The sequence below is a fragment of the Musa acuminata genome, chromosome BXJ1-11 (genome assembly GCF_036884655.1).
Source record: "Musa acuminata AAA Group cultivar baxijiao chromosome BXJ1-11, Cavendish_Baxijiao_AAA, whole genome shotgun sequence".
In the NCBI taxonomy this organism is placed as follows: domain Eukaryota; kingdom Viridiplantae; phylum Streptophyta; class Magnoliopsida; order Zingiberales; family Musaceae; genus Musa; species Musa acuminata.
In genome coordinates, this window is record NC_088337.1 from 5,406,452 (window position 1) to 5,431,080 (window position 24,629).

Genomic DNA, 24,629 nt, shown 5'->3' on the forward strand with positions numbered 1-24,629 from the left:
GAGTGTGCATTTTCAGCATTGTGTTTTTTTTTATTTGTTCTCTCTCTCAGAGAAGTTGACAACTCAATGTGACACTTTTTTTTGGAACGATGTGTATATTTTAGATAGACGAGGTTTCTAACATCCTGTGTTTTGTCACTCTCTCTTTCTCTCTCACTCTCTGTATATATACTATCATTCATTGGTCATTACATCCTGCTTTCTCATGTAGAGACAATTTTTAACAATTCATATAAATGATATTGTGTCAAAGAAGAGAGACCTCTTTGGATCTTCATCAATCTTATCTAACACATTTTTTAGTCATTATTATTATTATTATTATTTTTTTTTAGTATCTCATTTTTTTAAAAGAAAATTCATGTGTTGATTGTCGTTATATTTCTTAATAGAAATTTAATTTTTTTAATAAGAAAAAAGAAGTCCTCCTTTTAGTACTGGAGAAGAAGGGCTCCATAATTTAGCAGATCAATGCTCTAATACTGAGTCCTGGTAATGATCCGATTCATCCATCTCCTATCACCGGAAGGGCTTATTATATGGATTCTACGAAGTCGGACTCGAGTCATGTCGCAAAGTAAGACACGACTCGAGTCGGGTCAGTAACGCTGCGGCTCGTAGTCACGTGTCTCGTCTATCGATGCCTTCCCTTCCTTTGTATCCGAACAATCATATGGCGAGTGCTTCTCACTCGCTGTTTGGTCTGCTGTTAAGAGGGGTTCGCGACCGCGCGGCTCGTCCGTCGTATTCCCTCTTTCGGTCGTCGCCTGCCGCTCTCCGCCCCACTTCGTGCCTTCTCGCCCCGAATCCGATCCGTCTATTCCGCGGAACGGTTCAGCCTCGGTCTGAGTCTAGGTCGCAGTCTGAGATGGAGGAGCTCGTCAGCTACACCTTCGGCCCGTACAAGATCCACCGTACCGAGGTCTTCCACTCCACCTTGCACTCCTTTGCCATGGTCAACCTGCGGCCTCTCCTACCGGGTATGCCTTCCGTTGATTCCCATTCTCTCTCATATTATTTTGGATTGTTGCTACTTATGGCATATTAGGGTTATGGTCACAATTGTGGGTGTAGATTTCGATAGGTTGTTTAGAGTAATTTTGGATGCATATCTATTGATGCTTCTGTTTATGCTGAGTTTGGAGAGATATATGATTACTGTTACTATTATCTTCCTTTATTGTATTGTTTTTTGTATGGTTGACGGTCAATGTGAGGGCTAGCTTAAGCTCTTATGTTGTGTAACTCGCTCTTTTCTTTATGTCTTAGCAATGTAGGATTACTTTTAGCCCTATCTCAATCTCTATCTCAAACATGAATTTTTTTGGTTAACGATCTTCCACTTTTATGTGTTGCTATATCAGGTTTGGTCATTTCCCCTTCTATTTTCAATTTTTGATTTTAAATCTTGATCCTTTCTGGATCTTTGATCCTGGTAGGGTCCATCGACCTAGCCGATCTTTACTCTACATAAAGAGGGGCATTCTACTAAGAAATTCTCTATTGCATGCACGAAAAGCTTATCGTGGACATTGTTACATATATGATCTCCAATAAATAGGGTGGATGTAGATAACTTGAATTTGTATCATTACGAGAAGGAATTTTTGAGATAAGAACACTTTGAACTGCTTGCATTTTTTAACCTGTGGCATACAAGGAATTTCCCCATTTGATGATTGTTTGAGAGGTTTGATATAAAAATTAAAGTATGAACATACAACCTGATATTACCTAAATTTTATGTAAATAAAAACTTTTGTGCCTTTACTCAGTTGAAATTGATTGTTTGATTTTTACAACTGATTGAGCTTTAGGAAAGGTTAGCGACTGCCACTTGAATCGTACTTTACATTCCTGGGACTGCTAGTTTATTATTGAAGGTTGATTATGCTTATACTAAAAATGTTTTGTGAAAAACAAATGCTCCGTGGTACTAGCTTCTCTAACTTGAAGTGCTTTATCACATGTTTATTAATTCTGTCTTTGAATGAAGCATATTGATCTGATCAATTTGATCAGTTAACCATAATTATTGTTTAACGTTAAAGTTTTTCCCCTGTAAAAGGGTAGGTCTATGTAGCACATTCATTGTATAGCAATAGTATTTACCTTCCATTCATGGGCATACAAAGCAAATTGTGAGACTCTATTGTATAACTATCTCTTTTATTAAAGCTTTGCTGCCATCTTCCCTCATTTCTGTTGATTGCTACATAGATCTAATATACCTTTTCTAAAATTTTGCAGGTCATATCCTTTCGATGAAGCCACTAATTCATCTTATTGATATCATTTTACTTGATGATATATGCATGCGATGTTCAGTTCCTCTGTTGTGCATCTATTTTAAAATGCACAGATATCTTTGGTGGCATCTTTCTCTCTATTCACTTCATCTGTACACTTTTATTTTGCATGCATAATTTCGCCATAAGTTGAACCTTGACATTATCTACATGTGCTTGTATGTCCAAGGCGGGAAGTAAAACGTTTTATTGATCTCACTGCTGATGAGGTTTGTGACTTATGGCTTACTGCCAAGGAAGTTGGTGGTCGTCTTGAGCGTCATCATGAAGCATCTTCACTGACATTTGCTATTCAAGTAAGATTATTAGAATTTATTTTAGTCACTGTTTTTTGTTATGTAATTTCACTATATCTAATTAATGAGAAGGTTCTCTCAACAATATAGTGCCGTGTGAATGATTCAATTATTGCTACCAGCCTTTATTTTTTTGTTGAATAATCTCAAGAATATAATGCCATGTGGATAATCTCTTCACTGATTGATTTAATCTGTCTTTGGTTGAAGATCCCAATGATTAACCTGTTTTGAGTAGCTGTGCATAGGTGATCAAGTTCTGACATGCTTAGCTTGATTACCTTGTCAGCAACCCGATTTGACCTTTTTGAATGATATGGGTATGGTTAATTCATCAACCACTACATGATTGTTTCACTACTTCTAGTTGGATTGTTGAATGGTTCAATTCCATTTAAGGTCTGGTTCTTAAATTTGAAACTGGAGTGCTCGTCGGTCGGGTTGAATGGATTGATCTGATATCTTAAACTTTTGTACCTGGTCAACCCTATCCCACCAATTTCATTCTGAACTTGTGTTACTGTTAAGCATCGAGTCAAAAGTTGCAAAACTAGGAACGAGTATTGCAAGCAAAGACTTCATGTTTGTGATTTCCATGGGCTTCGCTCAGGGAGCCATATATCATGTCCTGGCAAGTGTTTTATCGGGATCAGGCCAAGTTGCTCTTGGCCTCAGTGGACTGTCTTATACGAAGGACGAGATTGCACTGGAACCCTCAGCATCTTAGAGACAAGTACTTTCAGTTAGCCTTGCTGAAGACTGATCAGTCTTTGTAAAATGCGTGAGGCATTGAAATTGAGTTTTTCAGACAACAAATAACTTAGTAGTCAGTCAAATTTATTCTTGTTTGTGTCCTTATGGAATTACCCTTACGGTGCTGACAATGCCCCTTTGATTTATGTATGTTCGTCTGCTGTCTTGCTATGTAGGAAGTCTGCAACTGTTAATTTGACTCGAATCGCTTAGGTGTCTTGATATGTATGAGCCATTGAATTATGTTTGGTACATGAATTATGTTCCATGTAGCTGATAAAGAGATGATATTATTTGACGTTCCATATAACTGACGATATGGAACTGACGATAATCTATGGTTGATGTTTGTATTACCTTGCTAAGTTCTAAGGCATCCTTTTGTTGACGATCCAGGATGGACCTCAGGCGGGGCAGACAGTTCCTCATGTGCACATTCACATTCTACCCAGGAAAAAGGGTGATTTCGAGAAAAATGATGAGATCTATGATGCGGTAAATGATAGTCTTATTTTAGTTTGAAAAGCTTATTTCAATGAATGTTGTACATGATGATATTCTTATGGCTGTCCATGCCGTTTCTTTCATTTTTTTTTGAAATATTATCTTCTTATTATTAGATTGATTTGAAAGAGAAAGAACTCAAGGAGAAGCTTGACTTGGACAAAGAAAGGAAGGACAGAACACCAGAGGAAATGGCCCGAGAGGCCGATGAGTATCGAGCTCTATTCTCATAGATAATGTACCCTACTATGTTCAATCTTCTATGCTACATTGCATATAAAACATTGATTCAGGCTGACTGCTGCACTGAGCTTAAGAATGCTCCAGTATTTATTCCTGTTGTGATTCAATTGTCCAGGCTACTTACTTCTGCCTAATGGATCTCATCTTCACCGACTTATGAAAAATCAGTGAAGGTATTATTAGACGTCTTTTTCTGCCTGGCATCACTATGGGTTTTCTCTATTCCTATTACTAAGAACAGAAGAAAAAATGAGAAAAAATGAATGCATTTTGTTTTTCGCACTAGTCATTGAATCATGCCACTGGTAGATCCAAACACCATGTCGCAGAAAGGCAACTATATCTGATAGTTCATCGTTTAACATCAAACGCATACAAGAGGTGCTGCTTCAGCCAAGAACATAATATACTGAGGCTTTTGGCAAATGCGGTCCCAGACGACCACATGTGCCATTGTAATTAGGTGGAACAGGGTCACCTAAAATGACCAATGTTCCCTTTCATTTCCTTTTCCCAGAAGAGGATTTAATCAGATCATGAGAAAATGACACTTCAAATGGTTCAATGGGAATTACACTAATATAATGTAGAAGTTAAAATGAGATAAAGCTTAAGTTTTCACATGGGATGATACCTAATATAAACTGTGCTATCTGAAGATTTGTATATCAAGAAAACTATGCAACAAACGCACTTATAAATTGATTCATCCGTAGTTTGTTTGTTCATATTTGTAATCAGTTACTGACATTTGATATTCAGAAATTTAACCCTTTTTTTTTGTTTGCTTATAACCACACAATTATAATGGCAAGAAAAAGAACAAAAAGCACAATGGGTTACTGCCATCATCCGTGACCTTCCCATCAAAACTTGGGGTTTCACTGTAAGAGCACAACTCAATCAAGAGAGCACCATCAGGAGTTTTGATGATTTTCCGAAACAGTAGAGTAAAGAAAAAAGGAAGCTATTATTCAAGTGCATTACCTGAGTGGAAGCTTTACGAGAATTCATGTGATGCAAGCAGTTCCAATCATTTCCTATTCTTTTCTCTTCTCCCGATTCAGATACACACACTTGGGATGAATTTGAAAGTAGTAGTTCGATGCCAACAAAGGAAACCATATTCTGTCATGCTATTTTACTTTCTAATCCGAAGTTCCATAACTCCGCTGAACCCTTGGAAAGTTTCCTAAAAGTATCAACCTCATGTAAGTCTTCCAGCTTCCGTCTTCATCCTTCAACTTGTATTCTGCTTAGAAGTGCCAGAGATAGATCCACATGTTTGATCAAAAAGTACCATAAGCATAAGATTAGAAGTTTGATGTGGTTATGACAACAATAAGCATGTATTCAAATGCCATAGTTGTTATGAAAGAAGTTGAGGTTCAACAAAAGTGAAGCAATGAGAAAAAAGAACACATAACCGAAGCCCAAGAAAGCAAAAATGCCATAAACAAAGAAAACAAGAGTAATTGTTTGCACAATATGATGATGGACCAATTGCCGGTAGTTATCGACACGATATATGATGGGCCTGATCCTAGGCTTGTAATGGCTAGAAGGAATCAACTTAAAGGCATTCAACCATGTGTGCATATGGATTAAACATTGATTGAGCCATATAGCAGCAGCCCACTGGATCCTTATGCCGGGTATGCTCGAGATAGCCAGTTCCCTTACAAGATACAATAGATAACAGATTAAAGCCAAATCGTTTGTGGTTGCTCATTGGAGGAACTCCATAGACAGAAAATTAGGGGGTTGATTAAACAAGAGATCCATTGATTGAGCATGTCAACCTTCGATCAGTGCCATCTGAGCTTCAAGATATTGGGATGGGTTTGAGCCTAGGAGTTGAGGACTTGGGGTCAGAACAGCTTATATGGTCAAATCAATCAAAAAAGATTATGGCACCAGTTTTTTTCCTTTTTTCTGAACAGGTTGGTAACTAGTAAGACATTATGACCGGCTGAAACTTGTACCTACTAACTATAATTGCTCAAAACACAAAGGATTTCCCAATTGGAGACGACTATTCTCATCTCCGATCAGCCAAACCGAATAGGTTCGATTAATCACACAAAACATATCAATGTGACGACACAAATCTTGTGTCTATATTTTAAAATTAGACACTAACTGAAAATCTTCACATCGATTCATTCCTAGGATGTTTGCAACTGAATATTCCAAATTTTGACATCCATATTCTATTAACCATGTGGGAACCTATCAGATACAATATTGATGAAAATTAATTCACTGATGAATCCAGCCTAATCTTAACTAGTGCTTCAACAGCATTCCTCTCAAAACTTAGTATCTATTGTCAAACAACCCCTCTCAACTAGATGTCAAACAACCCCTCTCAACTAGATGAAAACATTTCTCAAGATTAGGAGTTAGAAAGAAAACAGATGTGCCAGTTTCTTGTTTTTCATTTTTTTCAAAAAATAATAAAAACAAATAATCTGAGTTTTAATTGTTGGAGATATTGGTGGAAATTATGACACAGGATTCAGTGACAACAATATCCACTTTTTTGCAGAATTTATTGTTTGTCCATAGTCAGTATTTATATGGAATAGGCAGATGTGATAGTTAGAATTCTGAAAGTTTGATTTTTTCAGTTCACAGCAATAAACTTTCTCCTCAGTTCACAGCAATAAACTTTTTCCTCTGTTCACAGCAATAACATCAACCCTTATGCCTACTAACTACAAGCAAAAACTGTTGCCTCTTGTTTTATCCTTTTTACATACAAAACTCACTCAATCCAAATGGGGTCACTCCTTTCATCTTCATTGGAGGAGGAATCCAGTGAACTCAATCACCACTCCCATATTACTCTGTTGAAGAACACTTGTAAGGCCCTCTAGTACCCTCCTTTGAGCGCCACCACTAGTGGTAAACCCATAATCTCATCATATCCCGTGTTCTCTGTTGATGGTTGCAACAATGCCATTATCAAATAGCCCGGTGCCATCCAAAGGCACATCGTCTTATTAACTTCCACATGAACAACATCATTGTCAACCCAACAACCAAGTTAGAGTCTTTTCCTTTCTCAGAATTTATACTTTTGGCAACATGATTATTTCTGTATGTTGTGAATCAAGGGTATTGTAGAACTTTAAATCATCCTTGTTCCTTGATCAAAACTTTATGTCCACATTCCTAATCAGGGATATTATCCATCATTCCCTTTCATCGTTTTCTTCCAGTACGGTGAATGATGAACATTATAACATCAGTAGCATACTGTGAATGTGACTGTTATATCCAAATGCATGTAATAATGGTGACATCTCTATTTCACAACCACGGTCAAAACTTGAAACTTTTCATGTTCCTCCATTTTATGTTCTCTTTGGCTCCTGTAATTGCTACACCTTGCAATTTTTGGTTCCTTCTTTTTCTTCTTTTGTGGTTGATAAATCATGTAGAAATGACTAAAGTTGACTAACACTAACCCCAACCCAGTTTGGTCAATTTTCAATGCCAACTTTTGGTGACAATGCCAAATTTGAATACCTTAATAAACATCAACAAGTATCAATCGTATCATATTAGATGTTGATGTCATGAACAATGATTAAGGAATTGGTCCATGGGAGGTGAAACATTTGTGATTCTTAAAAATAATGAAGCCATACATGCAACAAGTCGGTTTACTATCTTATATGGTTAAGTTCTTTCACATGAGTTTAGAATGGAGAATGCACCTTCTTTGAGCAACTTTCAGGAGAAAATTATCTCCACTCTTATTTTACGAATTTCTAATATGAGTAAGAAGATAGTTTTATACATGACACTATCTCTGATATATTTTCCTCAAATGGTCAAGTTCAAGAAAATGCTTCTCTGAAAGAGCTTGAGATTGAATGTGTCATTGATCTTATTTTTCACAAGTTTCTGGTGGAAGCTAGAGAATAATATTGAATTCCAACTCTGGAGATTTGGTTTGTGCTTTGTACAACACTTGCTGACACAATGATAGCAAATTATATCTCGTGAATTCTACAATTCTGTAGATACTAAGAGTATGTGCCTCCACGATGAACTGATGACCCATGAAATGCTCAACACATTATAAAAAAGTCTCCTCAAATAAACTTATAACCAGCTGAACAAATAAAGAATAGAGGCAGCAATAGCGACACATGTCGTACTTATGACATAAATGAATTATTCATCTTTACCTCAAATTGTATAATTTGTAGATTCATATGGTGATATGTTTCTATCAAAAGGATGAGCCTCATAGAAGATCAATACTTCATGGTTAATTTGTGATTAATCCTAGCTTAATATAATGTCTACCCATATCCATGTCGGCCATACAAAAAGATGCTCTATATGAGTATGCACCATGACATGTGTTGTTTGCAATGCAGTACAAAATAATGCAAGCCTTGCAAGATTATAATTTAATCTACATAAACCCTAAAAAAACATAAAAACGATGAGTAAATACAATTTCATAAACTAATTTGATGCTCCTATCAAAGTTGACAGGAAATAGGATGTCATCAGTTTGGTTTACTATCTTATCGAATTCCAAAGAGGTAGAAGGAGAGGGGAAGAACTTGAAAGCACAGGTGATGGAACAGAAGTAAGACATCTAATGCTTTCATCATTAGAACACTGGATGAAAAGAAGGTCTATGTTGACCAGTCTAGAAGAGCATAGAAGATGAATCTTCAGCAAATTGCCATTTTGATGCAAACATGCGAACAAACAATCATCTGAAGGACAGGAGCTTTTCATTGAAGCTAATACAAATGGATTCCGTCAATTGATCCAGAGTCAAAACCTTAATCAGGTTCATGTTGAAGGAAGCAGCAAAACAGAGTAATAGCTTGAACAGAGAAATGTCAGAACAGGTGGTATTACCTGAGAGATCGGTCAACGCTGCTTGCCCTTGACTGCATATTTCTTGGCATCCTCCCTAAGCTTCTCAGTGTATCCCTCAATAGGTGGCGTCAGCGTCGCCATGAAGCGATTTGCCGGGAACGGGGTGAAATCCGGGACCATTGCGGCCGCGCGGAGGTGGTCCGGTAGAGCAGCGATCGCCTCCTTCTTAAGTTTTAAGAGTGCTGTCTCGGCAGCTTGCCTCGCTCTGTGCTTTCGCATCAGGAACCGACTGTACTCCTTGGCGAGCCGACTGCCATCCTCCACGGTGAGCTCGTACTTGGGGATGGCCTCTTTATCGACGAGACCAAGGGAAATGTAATCAAGCCCCGGTGTGCCCATGATCACAGGCTCCTCCTCGGGGCCAGTCTTGCCGGACTTGGCGCGGGCCTTGGCCTGGTCGATCTCGCGCTGGCGCTCCTTAGAGATGAGACCGAGCTTCTCGCGTTCGGCTTCCCGGCGGCGGTCCTTGGCGCTCAGGTAGCGGATAGGGGTGGGGGCGTTGAGGCAGGAGTCCGCCATGCGTTTGAGGCGCTCGATGGCCTCGTTGCGGGAGCGACCTCCGCGGGGCGCATCACCGCCGCTGCCGGAGGCCTTCTTGGTGCGGATGGTGGAGCGCTTGAGGGGCTGTCCGGCCTTGAGCTTGGCCTTGCCCTTAGCGGTCCCGCTGACGGGGCATCTCCGGAGGAACTGGTGGTTCTGCGGAGAAATGAGAGCCTTGAGGGAGGTGGAGATCGTCATTTGCAACGTCCGCATCATATTCCGTCGTCCTCTTCTTCCTTGGAGCGGCCACTCTCACGGGGCGGGCGTGGCGGCGGAGCACGAGGCTGGCCCTGTGCTGTGGCTGCGGAGAATGCAAGGAACGAATAGGGCTACTAGCTGTGCTTCGTGTATTGGCACTCGTCGCGACTTCAGTTACGACAGTAGCGTCGCCGTTAAACCTCACGTCCCCAGACCACCGACCCTTTCTATATTTGTGCCTAAGCATTCTTTGCGCCAAGTTCTTCCCCATAAATTTTGGCGCAATTTTGAACCGTCCGATTTGGGCTGCCAAAGCATTGATACCATTATAACCGTACTAAACTGGTTTTTGATAAAAGGTTACGTATAATCTTCATATAAGATCAGAATCAATAACATGATCAAAACCGTTGATCACAATTTGTGGCGATCAGATCCGGAGGCGTCTTTCTTCCGTCGACATCGTCGCTTCCGCCTGCTCTTCTCGGGCCGTGAGACTCGCCTTCATCCAATTCTCGCGCAAAACAACGAGAGAGAGAGAGAGAGAGAGAGTGGCTCATGGAGGACGATTCGTTCGTGCAAGAGTATGAGCCGTCGGAGCTGGAGATCGCCGCAGAGTTCCTCACCAATTGGCTACCTTTTCTCACCCGCGGCCTCTGCGACGGTTGCTCCGCCGCCCTCCGCAGCCGCATCCACTCCCTCCGCCCAGGTATCTCCTTCCGCTTACCATCCTCTCCTCTTGTTCCATCTTTTGGTTGTATGTTTTAAGATTTTAGGGTTCTTGTTGTTATTTAGGGTCGCCTGGCGAGGCCAAGGCGGAGGCCTCCGCCTCCACCATCGTGGAGGATCCGGCAGCTTCAGTTTCCGCCGGCGCGGATGAGCTGCTGAATCAACATGCCGGCATCCAACCAACGGAGTGGGATCCGGATCCGCCGGCATCGTCTGATTCACCCAGGGTTCGGATGTCTTGGGCCGACATGGCGCAGGAGGACGAACTCGAGGAGGCGGCGGAAGGGGAGGAGGATGCAGAGGCAGAGAGGAGGAGTTCGGTGGATGCAACGGGGGGAGAGTCGAAGGGAAAAGGGAACACCTTGAGAAAGGAGACAGGGTTGTCGAGGGAGCAGAGGGAGGAGATACGGTTTAAGAATGTCGTCAGAAAGAAGGATTTCATATGCCTGGAGAGGGTCAAAGGGAAGATTGTTAATATCCTCGACGGCCTCGAGCTGCATACAGGAGTTTTTAGTGCGGCAGAGCAGAAAAGGATTGTGGATTTTGTGTATGAGCTCCAAGGGAAGGGGAAAAATCATCAGTTGGGAGGTGAGTGTATAATTTGCTTTTTTTCTTTGGTTAATTGACTGTTTATATTATGTGATTAGAATGATTTTATGTTCATTTCTATGTTCAAAGACTGGATGGCCTTAATGAACCCTTGCTTATTTTAGTGATACTTGTTGGATATACTTATCTATATCCAGGAAACAATATTAGTAGCTTTCGAGTTCAGTAATCGCAGTGCCTGAACATTTATGCCAATTGATGGGTAGCACTGCTACCACATGACCGTACAGTTAAACTTCATCCAATTTATGAGCTTTCAGAACAGCTGATCTCTTCACAGATTATCTCATAGCTATTTTATGTCCCGTTATTGAAGCTTAAGTGATTACTATTTGCATGCGTTAAATGTGGTAAGTTGTTCTTAGATATGTTCAACATGGCATGTAGAAGTTTGAAAGGTGTCACTGCTGTTGTAATCTAATATAGATAGTGGCTTACACAACTAATGCTCAGAAGAAAAAGGAAGAGAAATGAATCTGAAATCGGCATTTAAGGGCTGTACAAGGCCTGTCTTTCTTATTCCAACTCTTAAAAGCCATAATTATGAAGGTCTAGTTCTTTCTGAAATGGGAATCAGGGTGTAAAAGTTTTGCGATTGATTGTGCAGTCCAGCCAACTATTCTCTTATTATTGTCTGGTTTCTGGAATGTATGCTGAGCTTTTTGCAAAATGCGTTGGAAAATTGTTAATGTTTATCATAATCATTTAATGGATGGTTCACTTAAGATCTCATAAAATATGGAAGATAAGCAATGTAATATCGCAGGGTAGCTCTAAGATGCGGGCATGGATGTCATCAGAAAGAATATCTTACCCTAATTCATTCAACCTTTTAATAAATAGATTCCAATTGGCAGTTTCTTAGACTTGTCAATCTAATAAGTACAAACATGCTAAACGTGTTTACCAACCATGGTTGATGCAACTCATCTCAGGTCTGAGCAAACTGAACAATTGTATGTAAGATCTATGGTTATGGAGTTACAAGAGATTAATTGAAGGCCAAAACAAGAATTGGTTGTCTCTTAATATTCAAAACCTGCAATTACTTACAAGATCATAAGTTCCAACCTTTCGATCCTTGGTAAAATCAACAAGTGATCTTATTCTTGCTGTTAATCTTCTGCAAGATACTTGGAACTGTTGTCCAGTGCAAAGGATTGCAAGTTGCAACAAGGTTAAAAAATTACATATGGAGGTTCTTTTTGTGAAAAGTAGGAAGAACAAGTCAAAGATACTAGTTGAGATTTTTCAAAAAGTACACTAGCAGTTCTCATCACTTTTATCTGTACGATGCATTGAAAAGTTAGTTGCAGCTGCTAGGCGGTCTAGTTAGAAATACAAAAAGCCAAGTTAGACTTGATCAGGTGCTCAATATCTTGTGTTTGATTTTCAAGGAGTCAACTGGGTTCAAAGACATTCATAAAAGTTATGATAACACAGAAAAATGAAAAAGTAAAATATGGAAAATAGATGATAAAAATAGACAAAGAAGGTGTGAAACCAATGATGCTGTCATCCTAACATACCTTGAGCCACAGGACTAGAGCAAAATATGAACAATGGATGACAGAAATTACGAAAGTGCAGGACGGTTGATGCTATTATCCATCATTTCTTTGGTCGTGGGAGTTTTGTACATTTAGAGAAAAAGAAAAAACAAAGACACTGGAGGATCTGTGACAACTTATGGTGTCGGATGAGTCCTATTCCTCAAAATTTAAGTTATTGGGTCTCCAAATCGATTGATTCTGATCTATATTTGGATCATCGGTTCTGAATGTAAGATTTTTACAAAGTTGCAAAACTAACTCTCTCAAGTCTCAAATGAATATCTTGTATCAATGCATTTTGGAAAGAAGTCAAGAGATCTACTTATTTTACCAAACGGCCGTCAATTCTAAGAGAAGTTTCGGCTAAAATCAGCTTGAATTCAAGTTAAATCGATTGAGCACAGTCTAATTAAGAATTCCTTGCAACACTGCCATTTCCCAAGCATAAACATTTGATCTTGCTACCTTTGATCTTACAACTAACAATGAGTACCCCTACTTGCACCTTGTTCCTTTTTGTCTGTAAGAAGCCTCTCCAATTCCTTTTGGCAGTTTGAAGACAAGGTGTAGAAATGGTTTTCTGTAAGAGCTCCTTAGGCTTATGTAAGAATCTCAATATGATGGAATTTGATTAGATAGTGGTTTTCTGTCTTTTTTATTTAGGGTTAAGTGTTAGGATATTGGACCTCTTTGTATGTAGCTTGTTTTATAAGTTGATGTGATTATTGATTTTGTACAGGCTCTTTGGCCGTATATTCCTTCTTCCTCCCAAATCTTCTCAAGTCCTCACCCTTTGCACAAATGTTGTTGTACCAGTTGGTATTAAAGCCTGCTGTATGTATGTTCAATCATGATGGCCACTCAATATTTTTTTCAGGAAGAAAGGAAGAAGATTATGCATGAAATATATCTTGTGTTGCAAGGCAGGCATGAAAATATTAAAATGATCTTTTGACCAAAAGTGGAGCAACAGACAATGGAAGATCATGTTGCAGAGTAAACAGAGATCATGCAAAAAAGAAGGGCATTATGTTTGTTGAGTGATCAAGTGACCAAAGCCAAGAACTCGGAGATCAAGAAGATATTGTCATTGCAATTTTTCCATCATCAATAGACCTCTTACCTACATTGACAAAATCCGATCTAGGAGCTTGCAGAAGCTTATTTGTACCTACACTCCCTACTTTACTTTAGATATTGTTATGCTTGTCGAGCAAGGTTCAAAATTTATCTTTCATTAGCAACATGTGGAGATGATTCAAAGGAGAGAAGACTCTGCAACAGGCTTTTGATATCTAGATAACCTCTGCACAGCAGAATCAGTTGATGTGATTCAAGCCTCTAGGTTAGGCTGAAGTCTTGTTGTCTATGATAGAGTATTTGCATACATATCCGAAACTAACTATAATTTTCTTGAAGATTTTTTTGGCTTAATTTTGTACTATTTTTTTACACTGATCTAGATTGTCTATAATATATATGTGAAACCTGGAGATCTTTAAATTTGGGAATCCTAATATGATAGAATTTAATTAGATATTTGTTTTCCCTCTTCTGTAAGCTTAGGGTTTAAGTAATCAAGATCATAGGTCTCTTTTGTATTCAGCTTATATGATTAATTCATGTGATTATTGAGTTTCTAGGGCCTTTGGCCTAAATTTTTCTTCTTCGACATTCTCTCTTCTCTATTCCCCTTAGTCCTAATAATGTCTTGTCACATTAAGCTGCCTCAAGAATTTACAGAAGTCATTTACTAATGGTCCATATATTGATCGTCTTTCGTAATAAAAAACCTATTGCATATGCACAGTATATTGGAAGCTACAAATATAATTATAATTACGAGGCATTTGATGCGGGAGTATATTTGTCATTTGATACAATTTAGGTATAGTTAGGTCTTACTTGAGTCTAGATCGGATCAAGTTAATATCTACTCAATGCATCAGCCTCCAAGGATTTACTGAATGGCCACTGATGGATTTCACTCAATATTTCTTCATTTTGATCAATTTTTACGATGAGACATTCATGAAGACTTTGTATTTGCATTACCGACCATTGTTCAACGAGAATATCATCAAGGTTTGAATGATCTAAGTAGGAATGTCATTCGAGACAGGAAAAGTTCATTAGGGTCTCATATAAGATTACTTGAATCTGACCTGACTTTGATTAAAATGAACTATTTTCTAGTTTCTTGGTCTTTTTTTATTATCGAGAGTATCTAGTAAGCATCCAGTTATAGTAGTATTGCTGTTTATTAGTGCTATTTTTAGGTCTAATTGGATTGACACATTCTTGGATTTTATCCTTGCATTGAAGCAGACTTCTGCCTGTCTTTTTATTGGAATTTTAATATGCATTTCTATTATATTAGGATAATCTCTGATACCATATCATGCTTGGTTATACATGCAGAACATACATATTCAGAACCACCAAAATGGATGTGTGGCAAAGGACGAGTGACCATTCAATTTGGATGCTGTTATAACTATTCTATGGTACTAAGCTTTTCAACCTTTGCACAAAAACTGTAAAGAAGATGCATGACGAACTAACAAAAGTTTGATTGTAGGATAAGAATGGAAATCCTCCAGGAATCCTGAAGAATGTTGTTGCTGACCCAGTTCCTCATCTTTTCAAGGTGATAATAAGAAGGCTGGTTCGTTGGCATGTAATTCCAAGAACATGTATTCCTGACAGTTGTATTGTCAACATCTATGAACTGGGAGACAGCATTCCACCTCATATTGACAGCCATGATTTTGTTCGACCATTCTGTACCGTGTCATTTCTTAGCGAGTGCAATATACTTTTTGGATCAAGTTTACAGATTGCTGGGTCAGGCGAGTTTCCTGGCTCAGTCGCTATTCCCTTGCCTGTCGGGTAAGTTCAATAGGCTAACATCTTCGTCATTTTAATGTATATACGTCCATATTGCTGAATTTAAAGATGGATTACCTTTTTAGATGTCTTTGATTGACTACTATATCTTCCCAGTTTACAAATGTCATTTCTGTTTATTAACTAACCATAATGGGCGATGCACGTCAGTAACATCTGAATATTACTTTCTATCCTAGAAATAAGAACCGATGCAGGTATCTATCTACTTCAGAGGTAGGTCTATCTGGATTGATGGAAATTTTTATGTTGCTAGAGATCTTGTACCATAATATTGTAATTGTGAATTTACATCCCATGATCTTTATGACAAATTAGTTATGCTTGATCTTACAGAATCAGTTAACTTTGCCTGGCTGATGTTTTAATTTCTATCTTATTTAGGTCGGTACTTGTGTTGAATGGTAATGCAGCTGATGTTGCAAAGCATTGCATCCCAGCTGTCCCATCGAAAAGGTATGTTTCTTGTAACTTCTATAAATCATTCCTTATTTTCATGCCCATGGATCTGACGATGCTCATGTTTTTCCCCGAGATCACAGAATTTCCATTACCTTTAGAAAAATGGATGAGTCCAAGTGGCCAGTCGGGTTTCTACCTGCTGCAGATTTACAGAATATCCAACCACTAGAATACACTGCAGAAGCCAAGGGACACCCACGTCAGGATAAGAACAGCCAACCTGTAATCGAGAGTAAAAGCTTCAAGAAAGGAAAGAGAACTAAAGGAAGGCCAGGTGCGATGAAGCCTGGACCAAATTTTCAGGACAGGCAGCATCATTCCAATGATTCAGGCATTCATGCAAGGAGATCAAACCTGGATGGCCAGTCCCCCAGTAATAGCAGCAGTAATAGTTTCGAAAGGGGAAGCATCTTGGGACAGAGGATTACTGAATCAAAATTCAGACCAGAATTCCAAGGTTTCGAATCACATGAAGTTGTCCACTCGCCTACAGACTCAACAGCACACGTACAGCATGGAGAGGAAGAAACTGGTAATGTGGATAGAAGGGAACACGGCGGAAGGGTGGTACGGTTGGAACAACGACGAATCATCATCAGCAGCAGCGTGGAGGGAGGGGATGAAGACCTGGCACCAGCGAATCGATTTTCAGACCTGCCTCGTGTTTCTCGGGTTCAGGTGCGATCCTTGAATAGCAGCAGCAGGCGAAAGGTTAGAATGAACTTGTCTGATGGTCAGTCAAGTTGCTGAACTTCTCCTACTCGTGGTTTAGATGGATTGGTTTGGTTTTTTGTGGCCTTCTATTTTGTGAAAGTATGACTTGACATTTTCTATTCATTATTGTAATCTAATGCTTGTGTTACAGGGACATTTAGTTTGGTCAAGGAAGAAATTTATATTGTCCTTTAACGAAATCCAGTTTTCGGCCAAAACCAGTATAATTATATATCCAAAGTGATATAATATCTATCCCGCCAGAGTGATGTCAGTATTCCGATTATTTTGATGATCCCTCTTCATCTTCGTCTTTCCTTTGGTTTATCTCACATTCACTGGTCCATTTTTCATTCGGGTGAATCTCACTGCTTCCTTCTGCTGGTTTCAAAGAGACTCAAATTCTGCAATGAACTCTATTACCCCAAGAACATCTTCTCTCCCAGGTTTGTGTTTCTATCCCATTTAAACTCGAGAAAATTTCATGTTATCTGTGTTGTCATTGCTCTATCGTCGCAATTCATCAAATAGAATATGGATTCGTGAAGTTCACTAGTAAAGACATAAGCAGGTTGCAGAAGATTTCTCTCTTGAATCAGAGAAGGCGAAGGAGTTCTCACAGGTAAAGACTGCTTTTTTACATCTCTTCATTTCCTCTTATTGAAATCTCAAAGTGGCTCTAATATCTTCTGTATCTAATTTAATTAGCCTAATTAATCAACCGTATGGTATCAAATATATGAGATGGACAGCGGGTGTCTGGTGGAGCCATGCTCATGCAGCTGCTTTTCCGTATGGTATCACTGCTTGTCACTGATGCTAGCAGTGGAGGCAGCATCTCCTCCTCGGTTGAAGAATGTATGTTTGGCCAGTGGTTGAACGCCTATCATCGTAAGATAGCACCGTCCAACGATGAAGGGACAGAGAGCGCACTCCTCCACTTAGCAGCCGCCCACTGGAGTAGTGGAGGAGGCGTCGTTTGTCTCTCCCATTTTTTACATGGCCGCCCTTTCTCGCAAGGAATCGAGTAAAGAGCGGTCACGTCAATCGGTCGCTGCTGGAGATGCCGATTGGCTGCTGCAAAAGGTTCACAGACAATTATTCTCTTCTAAAAAGTCTCTCCTTTTGCTCCCACTACGCGCGCGACCCCAACAGCACATCTCAAATTATTTACGATGAATTCTTAAAGAAAATCTTTATTTTTAGATTTTTTTGATGAGAAATACTCGACGCCCAATACATGATGTGACTGCTAAAAGATGAGGTCTATCTATCTATCTATCCATCTCTGTATGAGGTCGGCGACTCTTAACCTTCGGGCACACAGAAATGGAGAGCTCATCGAAGCTGGCACAGGACTACGCCCGGGATGGCTCGGTGGATCTCAAAGGCAACCCTGTGTCGAGGTCTCAGAGAGGTGGATGGTTTGCTTGCTACTTCATCGTCGGTAAGAAGTCTGATTTGATCTCCATCGTCGTCGAGGGCTTCCTTTCCCTTACCTACTCGATCGTAGTCACTGATGTGATGTACGTACGTATACACGCAGTGTACGACGCTGTGGAGAGGATGGCGTACCAGGGGATATCATCCAACCTGGTGCTGTACCTTACCAGGAATCTGCACCAAGGCACGCTGACCGCCGCCAACAATGTCACGTACTGGGTGGGAACTGGATACTTGATGCCCGTTCTGGGCGCTTATGTCGCGGACGCACATCTCGGACGATACTGGACCTTCGTCCTCTCCTCGGCCATCTATTTCCTGGTATGCATGCATATGTTCGCACACCTGTATCATCTATATGATTGCTTTGGCTGCTGTTGCTGCTGCTCTAAGGTGTCCAAGGTGACTAACATTATATATATATATATATATATATATATATATATATATATATATATATAATAATAATAATAATAATAATAATAATAATAATAATAATAAAACTTTAAATCCTAATTATTTGGATCAGTTATATGAATTTTTTATCATCATTTATATCCATAAAAAAATCATATGCTTAATTAAGGTTAAAATATTTATATTTATATTTATAATTTCTATTGAAATAAGTTCTTTTTATCTCTCTTTGTACCACTAAATTAATTAATTTATTTTATTTCTAACTATTACATCTGTTAAGCACATAATCTTAAACGTTAAATATATAACTGTTTGACTTATTTAATTATATTTTTCAGTTGATTAATTTCAAAACTATTACTGATTCTAACTCTATTCACATCATGTTGGCTTTTTTTTCTTGGAATTTATTTTCAGGTGAAAGATCTTTTTTTTTTTTTTGCTGGTAGAATCGGAGTGTTTGGGAAGAACTCTCGGATTCTCTCTTTATTGTATGGCTGATTGACTGCTCGTTTAATTGATAGCAATTTCTATTTTCTCTCAAAGAAAAGATTAGTCTTAAGAGCCTTAGTGAGGTTAGAAGTCCTTTAAATTATCTATAATCTTCATATATAGGCCAATGGTCTTACAAATTGAGAGATCGAATTAAGAGATTTAAGATTTATAATTTTACTAGTGATTGTGATGAATAAAAATTCTTAGTTATTTTGTTTCTCTTTTCTTCTCTTCGACCGTATGTTTTATATGACTAATTGAAACCCACTAACTTTCTAAAATAATTTTCAATATGACATCATTGTGTATTTTATTTTGAGAGCCACTGAATATTAGATTTAATAATTAGTGAAATTAGGTCTAATCTTAATAATCTTTAACAAAGACGAATTTACAAATAAGAAATATAATACACACAATGTATATATATATATATATATATATATATATATATATATGTATATATATATATATATATATATGTATATATATATATATATATGTATATATATATATATATATGTATGTATATATATATATATGTATGTATATATATATATATGTATATATATACATATATGTATGTATATATATACATACATATATGTATGTATATATATATATACATATATATATATACATACATATATATATATACATATACATATATACATATACATATACATATATATATATATATATATATATATATATATAATGCATGTGAAATTTAATTATAAGTTTCAATATATCAATATATTTGTGGAATGTCCTAATTTAATTATATATCTAAAATATGTTAAAATTAAGATTGATTTATAAGGATACGATAAATATATTATTATTAACTTAAGTAAGTATTTTTAATCAGTAATTCAAGTTCATTAAAATTAACAAATCAGGATCAAATTTTTATAATTTATGCATGAATGAAGTAAAAATAAATCTAACTATGGTTCGATTCAAACCAAAACCAAACTGAAACCTAAACCGAATCGAGCCATAATTAAAATCAAAATTAACCTGATGATTAATTCGTTCCAAATCGAATCCGGTTTGATTTTAGTTCCTAGGTTTGGCGTGATGTACGTACGTATACACGCAGTGTACGACGCTGTGGAGAGGATGGCGTACCAGGGGATATCATCCAACCTGGTGCTGTACCTTACCAGGAATCTGCACCAAGGCACGCTGACCGCCGCCAACAATGTCACGTACTGGGTGGGAACTGGATACTTGATGCCCGTTCTGGGCGCTTATGTCGCGGACGCACATCTCGGACGATACTGGACCTTCGTCCTCTCCTCGGCCATCTATTTCCTGGTATGCATGCATATGTTCGCACACCTGTATCATCTATATGATTGCTTTGGCTGCTGTTGCTGCTGCTCTAAGGTGTCCAAGGTGACTAACATTATATATATATATATATATATATATATATATATATATATATATATATATATATATTATAATAATAATAATAATAATAATAATAATAATAATAATAAAACTTTAAATCCTAATTATTTGGATCAGTTATATGAATTTTTTATCATCATTTATATCCATAAAAAAATCATATGCTTAATTAAGGTTAAAATATTTATATTTATATTTATAATTTCTATTGAAATAAGTTCTTTTTATCTCTCTTTGTACCACTAAATTAATTAATTTATTTTATTTCTAACTATTACATCTGTTAAGCACATAATCTTAAACGTTAAATATATAACTGTTTGACTTATTTAATTATATTTTTCAGTTGATTAATTTCAAAACTATTACTGATTCTAACTCTATTCACATCATGTTGGCTTTTTTTTCTTGGAATTTATTTTCAGGTGAAAGATCTTTTTTTTTTTTTTGCTGGTAGAATCGGAGTGTTTGGGAAGAACTCTCGGATTCTCTCTTTATTGTATGGCTGATTGACTGCTCGTTTAATTGATAGCAATTTCTATTTTCTCTCAAAGAAAAGATTAGTCTTAAGAGCCTTAGTGAGGTTAGAAGTCCTTTAAATTATCTATAATCTTCATATATAGGCCAATGGTCTTACAAATTGAGAGATCGAATTAAGAGATTTAAGATTTATAATTTTACTAGTGATTGTGATGAATAAAAATTCTTAGTTATTTTGTTTCTCTTTTCTTCTCTTCGACCGTATGTTTTATATGACTAATTGAAACCCACTAACTTTCTAAAATAATTTTCAATATGACATCATTGTGTATTTTATTTTGAGAGCCACTGAATATTAGATTTAATAATTAGTGAAATTAGGTCTAATCTTAATAATCTTTAACAAAGACGAATTTACAAATAAGAAATATAATACACACAATGTATATATATATATATATATATATATATATATATATATATATATATATGTATATATATATATATATATGTATATATATATATATATATGTATATATATATATATATATGTATGTATATATATATATGTATGTATATATATATATATGTATGTATATATATATATATGTATATATATACATATATGTATGTATATATATACATACATATATGTATGTATATATATATATACATATATATATATACATACATATATATATATACATATACATATATACATATACATATACATATATATATATATATATATATATAATGCATGTGAAATTTAATTATAAGTTTCAATATATCAATATATTTGTGGAATGTCCTAATTTAATTATATATCTAAAATATGTTAAAATTAAGATTGATTTATAAGGATACGATAAATATATTATTATTAACTTAAGTAAGTATTTTTAATCAGTAATTCAAGTTCATTAAAATTAACAAATCAGGATCAAATTTTTATAATTTATGCATGAATGAAGTAAAAATAAATCTAACTATGGTTCGATTCAAACCAAAACCAAACTGAAACCTAAACCGAATCGAGCCATAATTAAAATCAAAATTAACCTGATGATTAATTCGTTCCAAATCGAATCCGGTTTGATTTTAGTTCCTAGGTTTGGAAAATTAAAACCGTCAATTCTATTTTTGGTTGAAACCATACTTATAAATTAATTTTTATTATTTAAAAATAAATTCATAATTTTTTATATTTAAAAAAATAATAAAAAAATAACCATCCGATCCCATTCCTATAACTGAAACCGTGGCGAGGCAAAAGATTAATTGAACAGTTATTGTAGCAGTTATTCCGTTAGGAAGAGACGACCGCACGACTCTCCATCCGCCGCTCCATAAGCGGCGGCTTCTGATCTCCTTTTGCCCTTTCTCTGCGACAGGGAATGTGCCTGCTAACGTTGGCTGTCTCCTTGCCATCGTTAAGACCGCCTCCTTGCACTCACCAGGGCAACGCTCCGAAGTGTTCGCCGGCCTCGGCGCTGCAGGTGGGTGTCTTCCTCGGTGCACTCTACGTGGTCGCATTTGGATCTGGAGGAACCAAGCCCAACATCTCCACCATCGGCGCCGACCAGTTCGATGAATTCGACCCCCGGGAGAGGGCTCACAAGATCTCCTTCTTCAACTGGTGGTTCTTCAGTTCCTTCCTCGGAACCCTCTTCGCAGGCATCGTCTTGGTGTTCATCCAGGACAACGTGGGCTGGCCCTTGGGATATGGAATCCCCACCATCGCCCTCCTCCTCTCCGTCTCCATCTTCTTGTCCGGCACTCGTTTCTACCGGCATAAGGTTCCTCAGGGCAGCCCGCTCACCAGGATGGCAAGAGTCATCGTGGCCGCCATCAGAAAATGGAATCTCCCCCTCCCCAAGAGTGCAGCAGAGCTCCATGAACTGGATCCCGAGGAGTACATGAGGAAGGGACAGTTTAGGATCCTTCCTTCGGATTCCTTGAGGTTAGTAGGCACGCTTGCAGTGTCTGTTATCCTATCTGATCCGCGTTCATTCTCGGTGGATGTCACGCATGCAGGCTTCTCAACAAAGCAGCGGTGAGAGTTGGCTCAACGTCGACGCCATGGATGCTGACCACCGTCACGGAAGTCGAGGAAACCAAACAGATGCTGCGGATGATCCCGATTTGGGTCGCGTGCTTCTTTCCATCCACCGTAGTCGCCCAGGTGAACACTCTGTTCGTGAAGCAGGGCACCACCCTGGACCGCCGAATCAATGTAGGTCGTCACCACCTCCAAATCCCTCCTGCCACCCTCGTGTCGTTCGTGACCGTCTCCATGCTCGTCTCCGTCGTCGTCTACGACCGCTACTTCGTCAAGATCATGAGGAGTTGGACCAACAACCCCAGAGGAATAACTCTGCTTCAGCGAATCGGAACGGGCTTCCTCCTCCACATCATCACCATGCTGGTCGCGTCTCTCACCGAGAGCAGACGACTACGGGCGGCCAGAGACGACGTTCGGCTCACCATCTTCGGACTGATTCCTCAGTTCGTTCTCATGGGAGTAGCCGATTGTTTCATGGTGGTGGGGATGGTGGAGTTCTTCTACAGCCAAGCGCCTGAGAGCATGAAGAGTTTGGGGACTTCCTACTCGTTTGCCACCTATGGCGTCGGCAACATTCTCAGCAGCCTTCTGCTCATGGCCGTCTCTGACATTACCAAGAGGAATGGCAGGGAGGGATGGATCTCGAACAACCTCAATTCATCGCATCTGGATTACTACTATGCATTGCTGGGAGTCCTCGGTTTCATCAACTTCGTCTTCTTCGTCTACGTCAGTACGGTGTACGTGTACAAGGCCGAGGTGTACGAACAACAGGTGGAGGCATCGACGGAGCAGCATCGTGCAGCATGAAGACTCCACCGTGCATGTCAAGAGTCGGCTACCGTCGTGTACACAAAGCAGGAATGAATAGGAAGATTAATCAATGGACACGTGGAAACATCCTACTTCACCCCATATCCTATATATATGGATTAAAATAAAATATATTTTTAGTTTTTATACTTCTATCAGTAAAAACAAATTTGTATGTAATATTAAATATCATAAAATTTTATTAAAAAATTAAGAAACATATAAAACTATATATATATATATATATTAATTTTTAGCTTAAAATAAAATAATTTAAAGGTTAAACTATTCTCTTAATTCACTATCAAAACCTATTATATTTTATTAAGCTTTATATCTTGATGCACAGAGGGTACTCACTTTCCTTTCTCTTGCTTTAAATCTTGTTTTAAGATATTCGTACATATGACTTCAAAGCTAGTACTCGATTAGAGTGATTGTCAATCAGCAGTAGAATCAGTAGTTCCTTATTCTCAAACCCATCAAAGTCATTTAATTCATGTATAATTGTCATCGAAGCAACACTTTTTCAATTCTCCAAGAGTAGTAATCGATCCAATGTGGAATGACAACTCATTATCTGACTAGCCAGAACTATGATTACAAAAGAACATAAGTAGGCTTTGATAATATGATTACAAAAGAACCTTTACTATTGGATGCTGGTTCACCATATTCTATATCAATTGTACCATAGATCTTGGAGAATCGACGAAAATGAACAACTCTCTAAGCTTAGACAATATGATGA

At 37.9% G+C, this 24,629-nt stretch overlaps 4 protein-coding genes across 5 annotated transcripts; 3 read left to right on the forward strand and 1 right to left on the reverse strand.

Annotated features, from left to right (window-relative positions):
- Nucleotides 1-657: 657 nt before the first annotated feature.
- Nucleotides 658-4,289, forward strand: LOC103970555 (bifunctional bis(5'-adenosyl)-triphosphatase/adenylylsulfatase FHIT). Its single transcript, XM_018820951.2, has 4 exons — nt 658-982; nt 2,459-2,605; nt 3,755-3,853; nt 3,979-4,289. The coding sequence occupies exons 1-4, from the start codon at nt 674-676 to the stop codon at nt 4,093-4,095; spliced, it is 672 nt and encodes a 223-aa protein (XP_018676496.1). The 5' UTR covers nt 658-673; the 3' UTR covers nt 4,096-4,289.
- Nucleotides 4,290-5,004: 715 nt separating this feature from the next.
- On the reverse strand, nt 5,005-9,869 carry LOC135597011 (uncharacterized). The gene is made up of 2 exons (XM_065089383.1): nt 9,005-9,869; nt 5,005-5,357 (listed from the first exon to the last, which is right to left on the reverse strand). Exon 1 carries the CDS (start codon nt 9,779-9,781, stop codon nt 9,017-9,019), a length of 765 nt encoding a protein of 254 aa, XP_064945455.1. The 5' UTR covers nt 9,782-9,869; the 3' UTR covers nt 5,005-5,357; nt 9,005-9,016.
- A 314-nt stretch (nt 9,870-10,183) lies between these two features.
- LOC103970557 (RNA demethylase ALKBH9B) lies at nt 10,184-16,940 on the forward strand. Its single transcript, XM_009384373.3, has 6 exons — nt 10,184-10,472; nt 10,559-11,080; nt 15,076-15,161; nt 15,236-15,546; nt 15,949-16,020; nt 16,107-16,940. The coding sequence occupies exons 1-6, from the start codon at nt 10,322-10,324 to the stop codon at nt 16,774-16,776; spliced, it is 1,812 nt and encodes a 603-aa protein (XP_009382648.2). The 5' UTR covers nt 10,184-10,321; the 3' UTR covers nt 16,777-16,940.
- A 332-nt stretch (nt 16,941-17,272) lies between these two features.
- LOC135597010 (protein NRT1/ PTR FAMILY 5.2-like) lies at nt 17,273-23,975 on the forward strand. 2 transcript variants are annotated; one of them, XM_065089381.1, is made up of 5 exons: nt 18,008-18,187; nt 18,287-18,504; nt 20,204-20,421; nt 22,395-22,963; nt 23,038-23,975. In XM_065089381.1, the coding sequence occupies exons 1-5, from the start codon at nt 18,033-18,035 to the stop codon at nt 23,873-23,875; spliced, it is 1,998 nt and encodes a 665-aa protein (XP_064945453.1). In that variant the 5' UTR covers nt 18,008-18,032; the 3' UTR covers nt 23,876-23,975. The 2 variants fall into 2 exon arrangements, with proteins under 2 accessions (XP_064945454.1, XP_064945453.1); XM_065089382.1 differs by lacking the exon at nt 20,204-20,421 and having other exon boundaries at nt 17,273-18,187.
- Nucleotides 23,976-24,629: the final 654 nt, after the last annotated feature.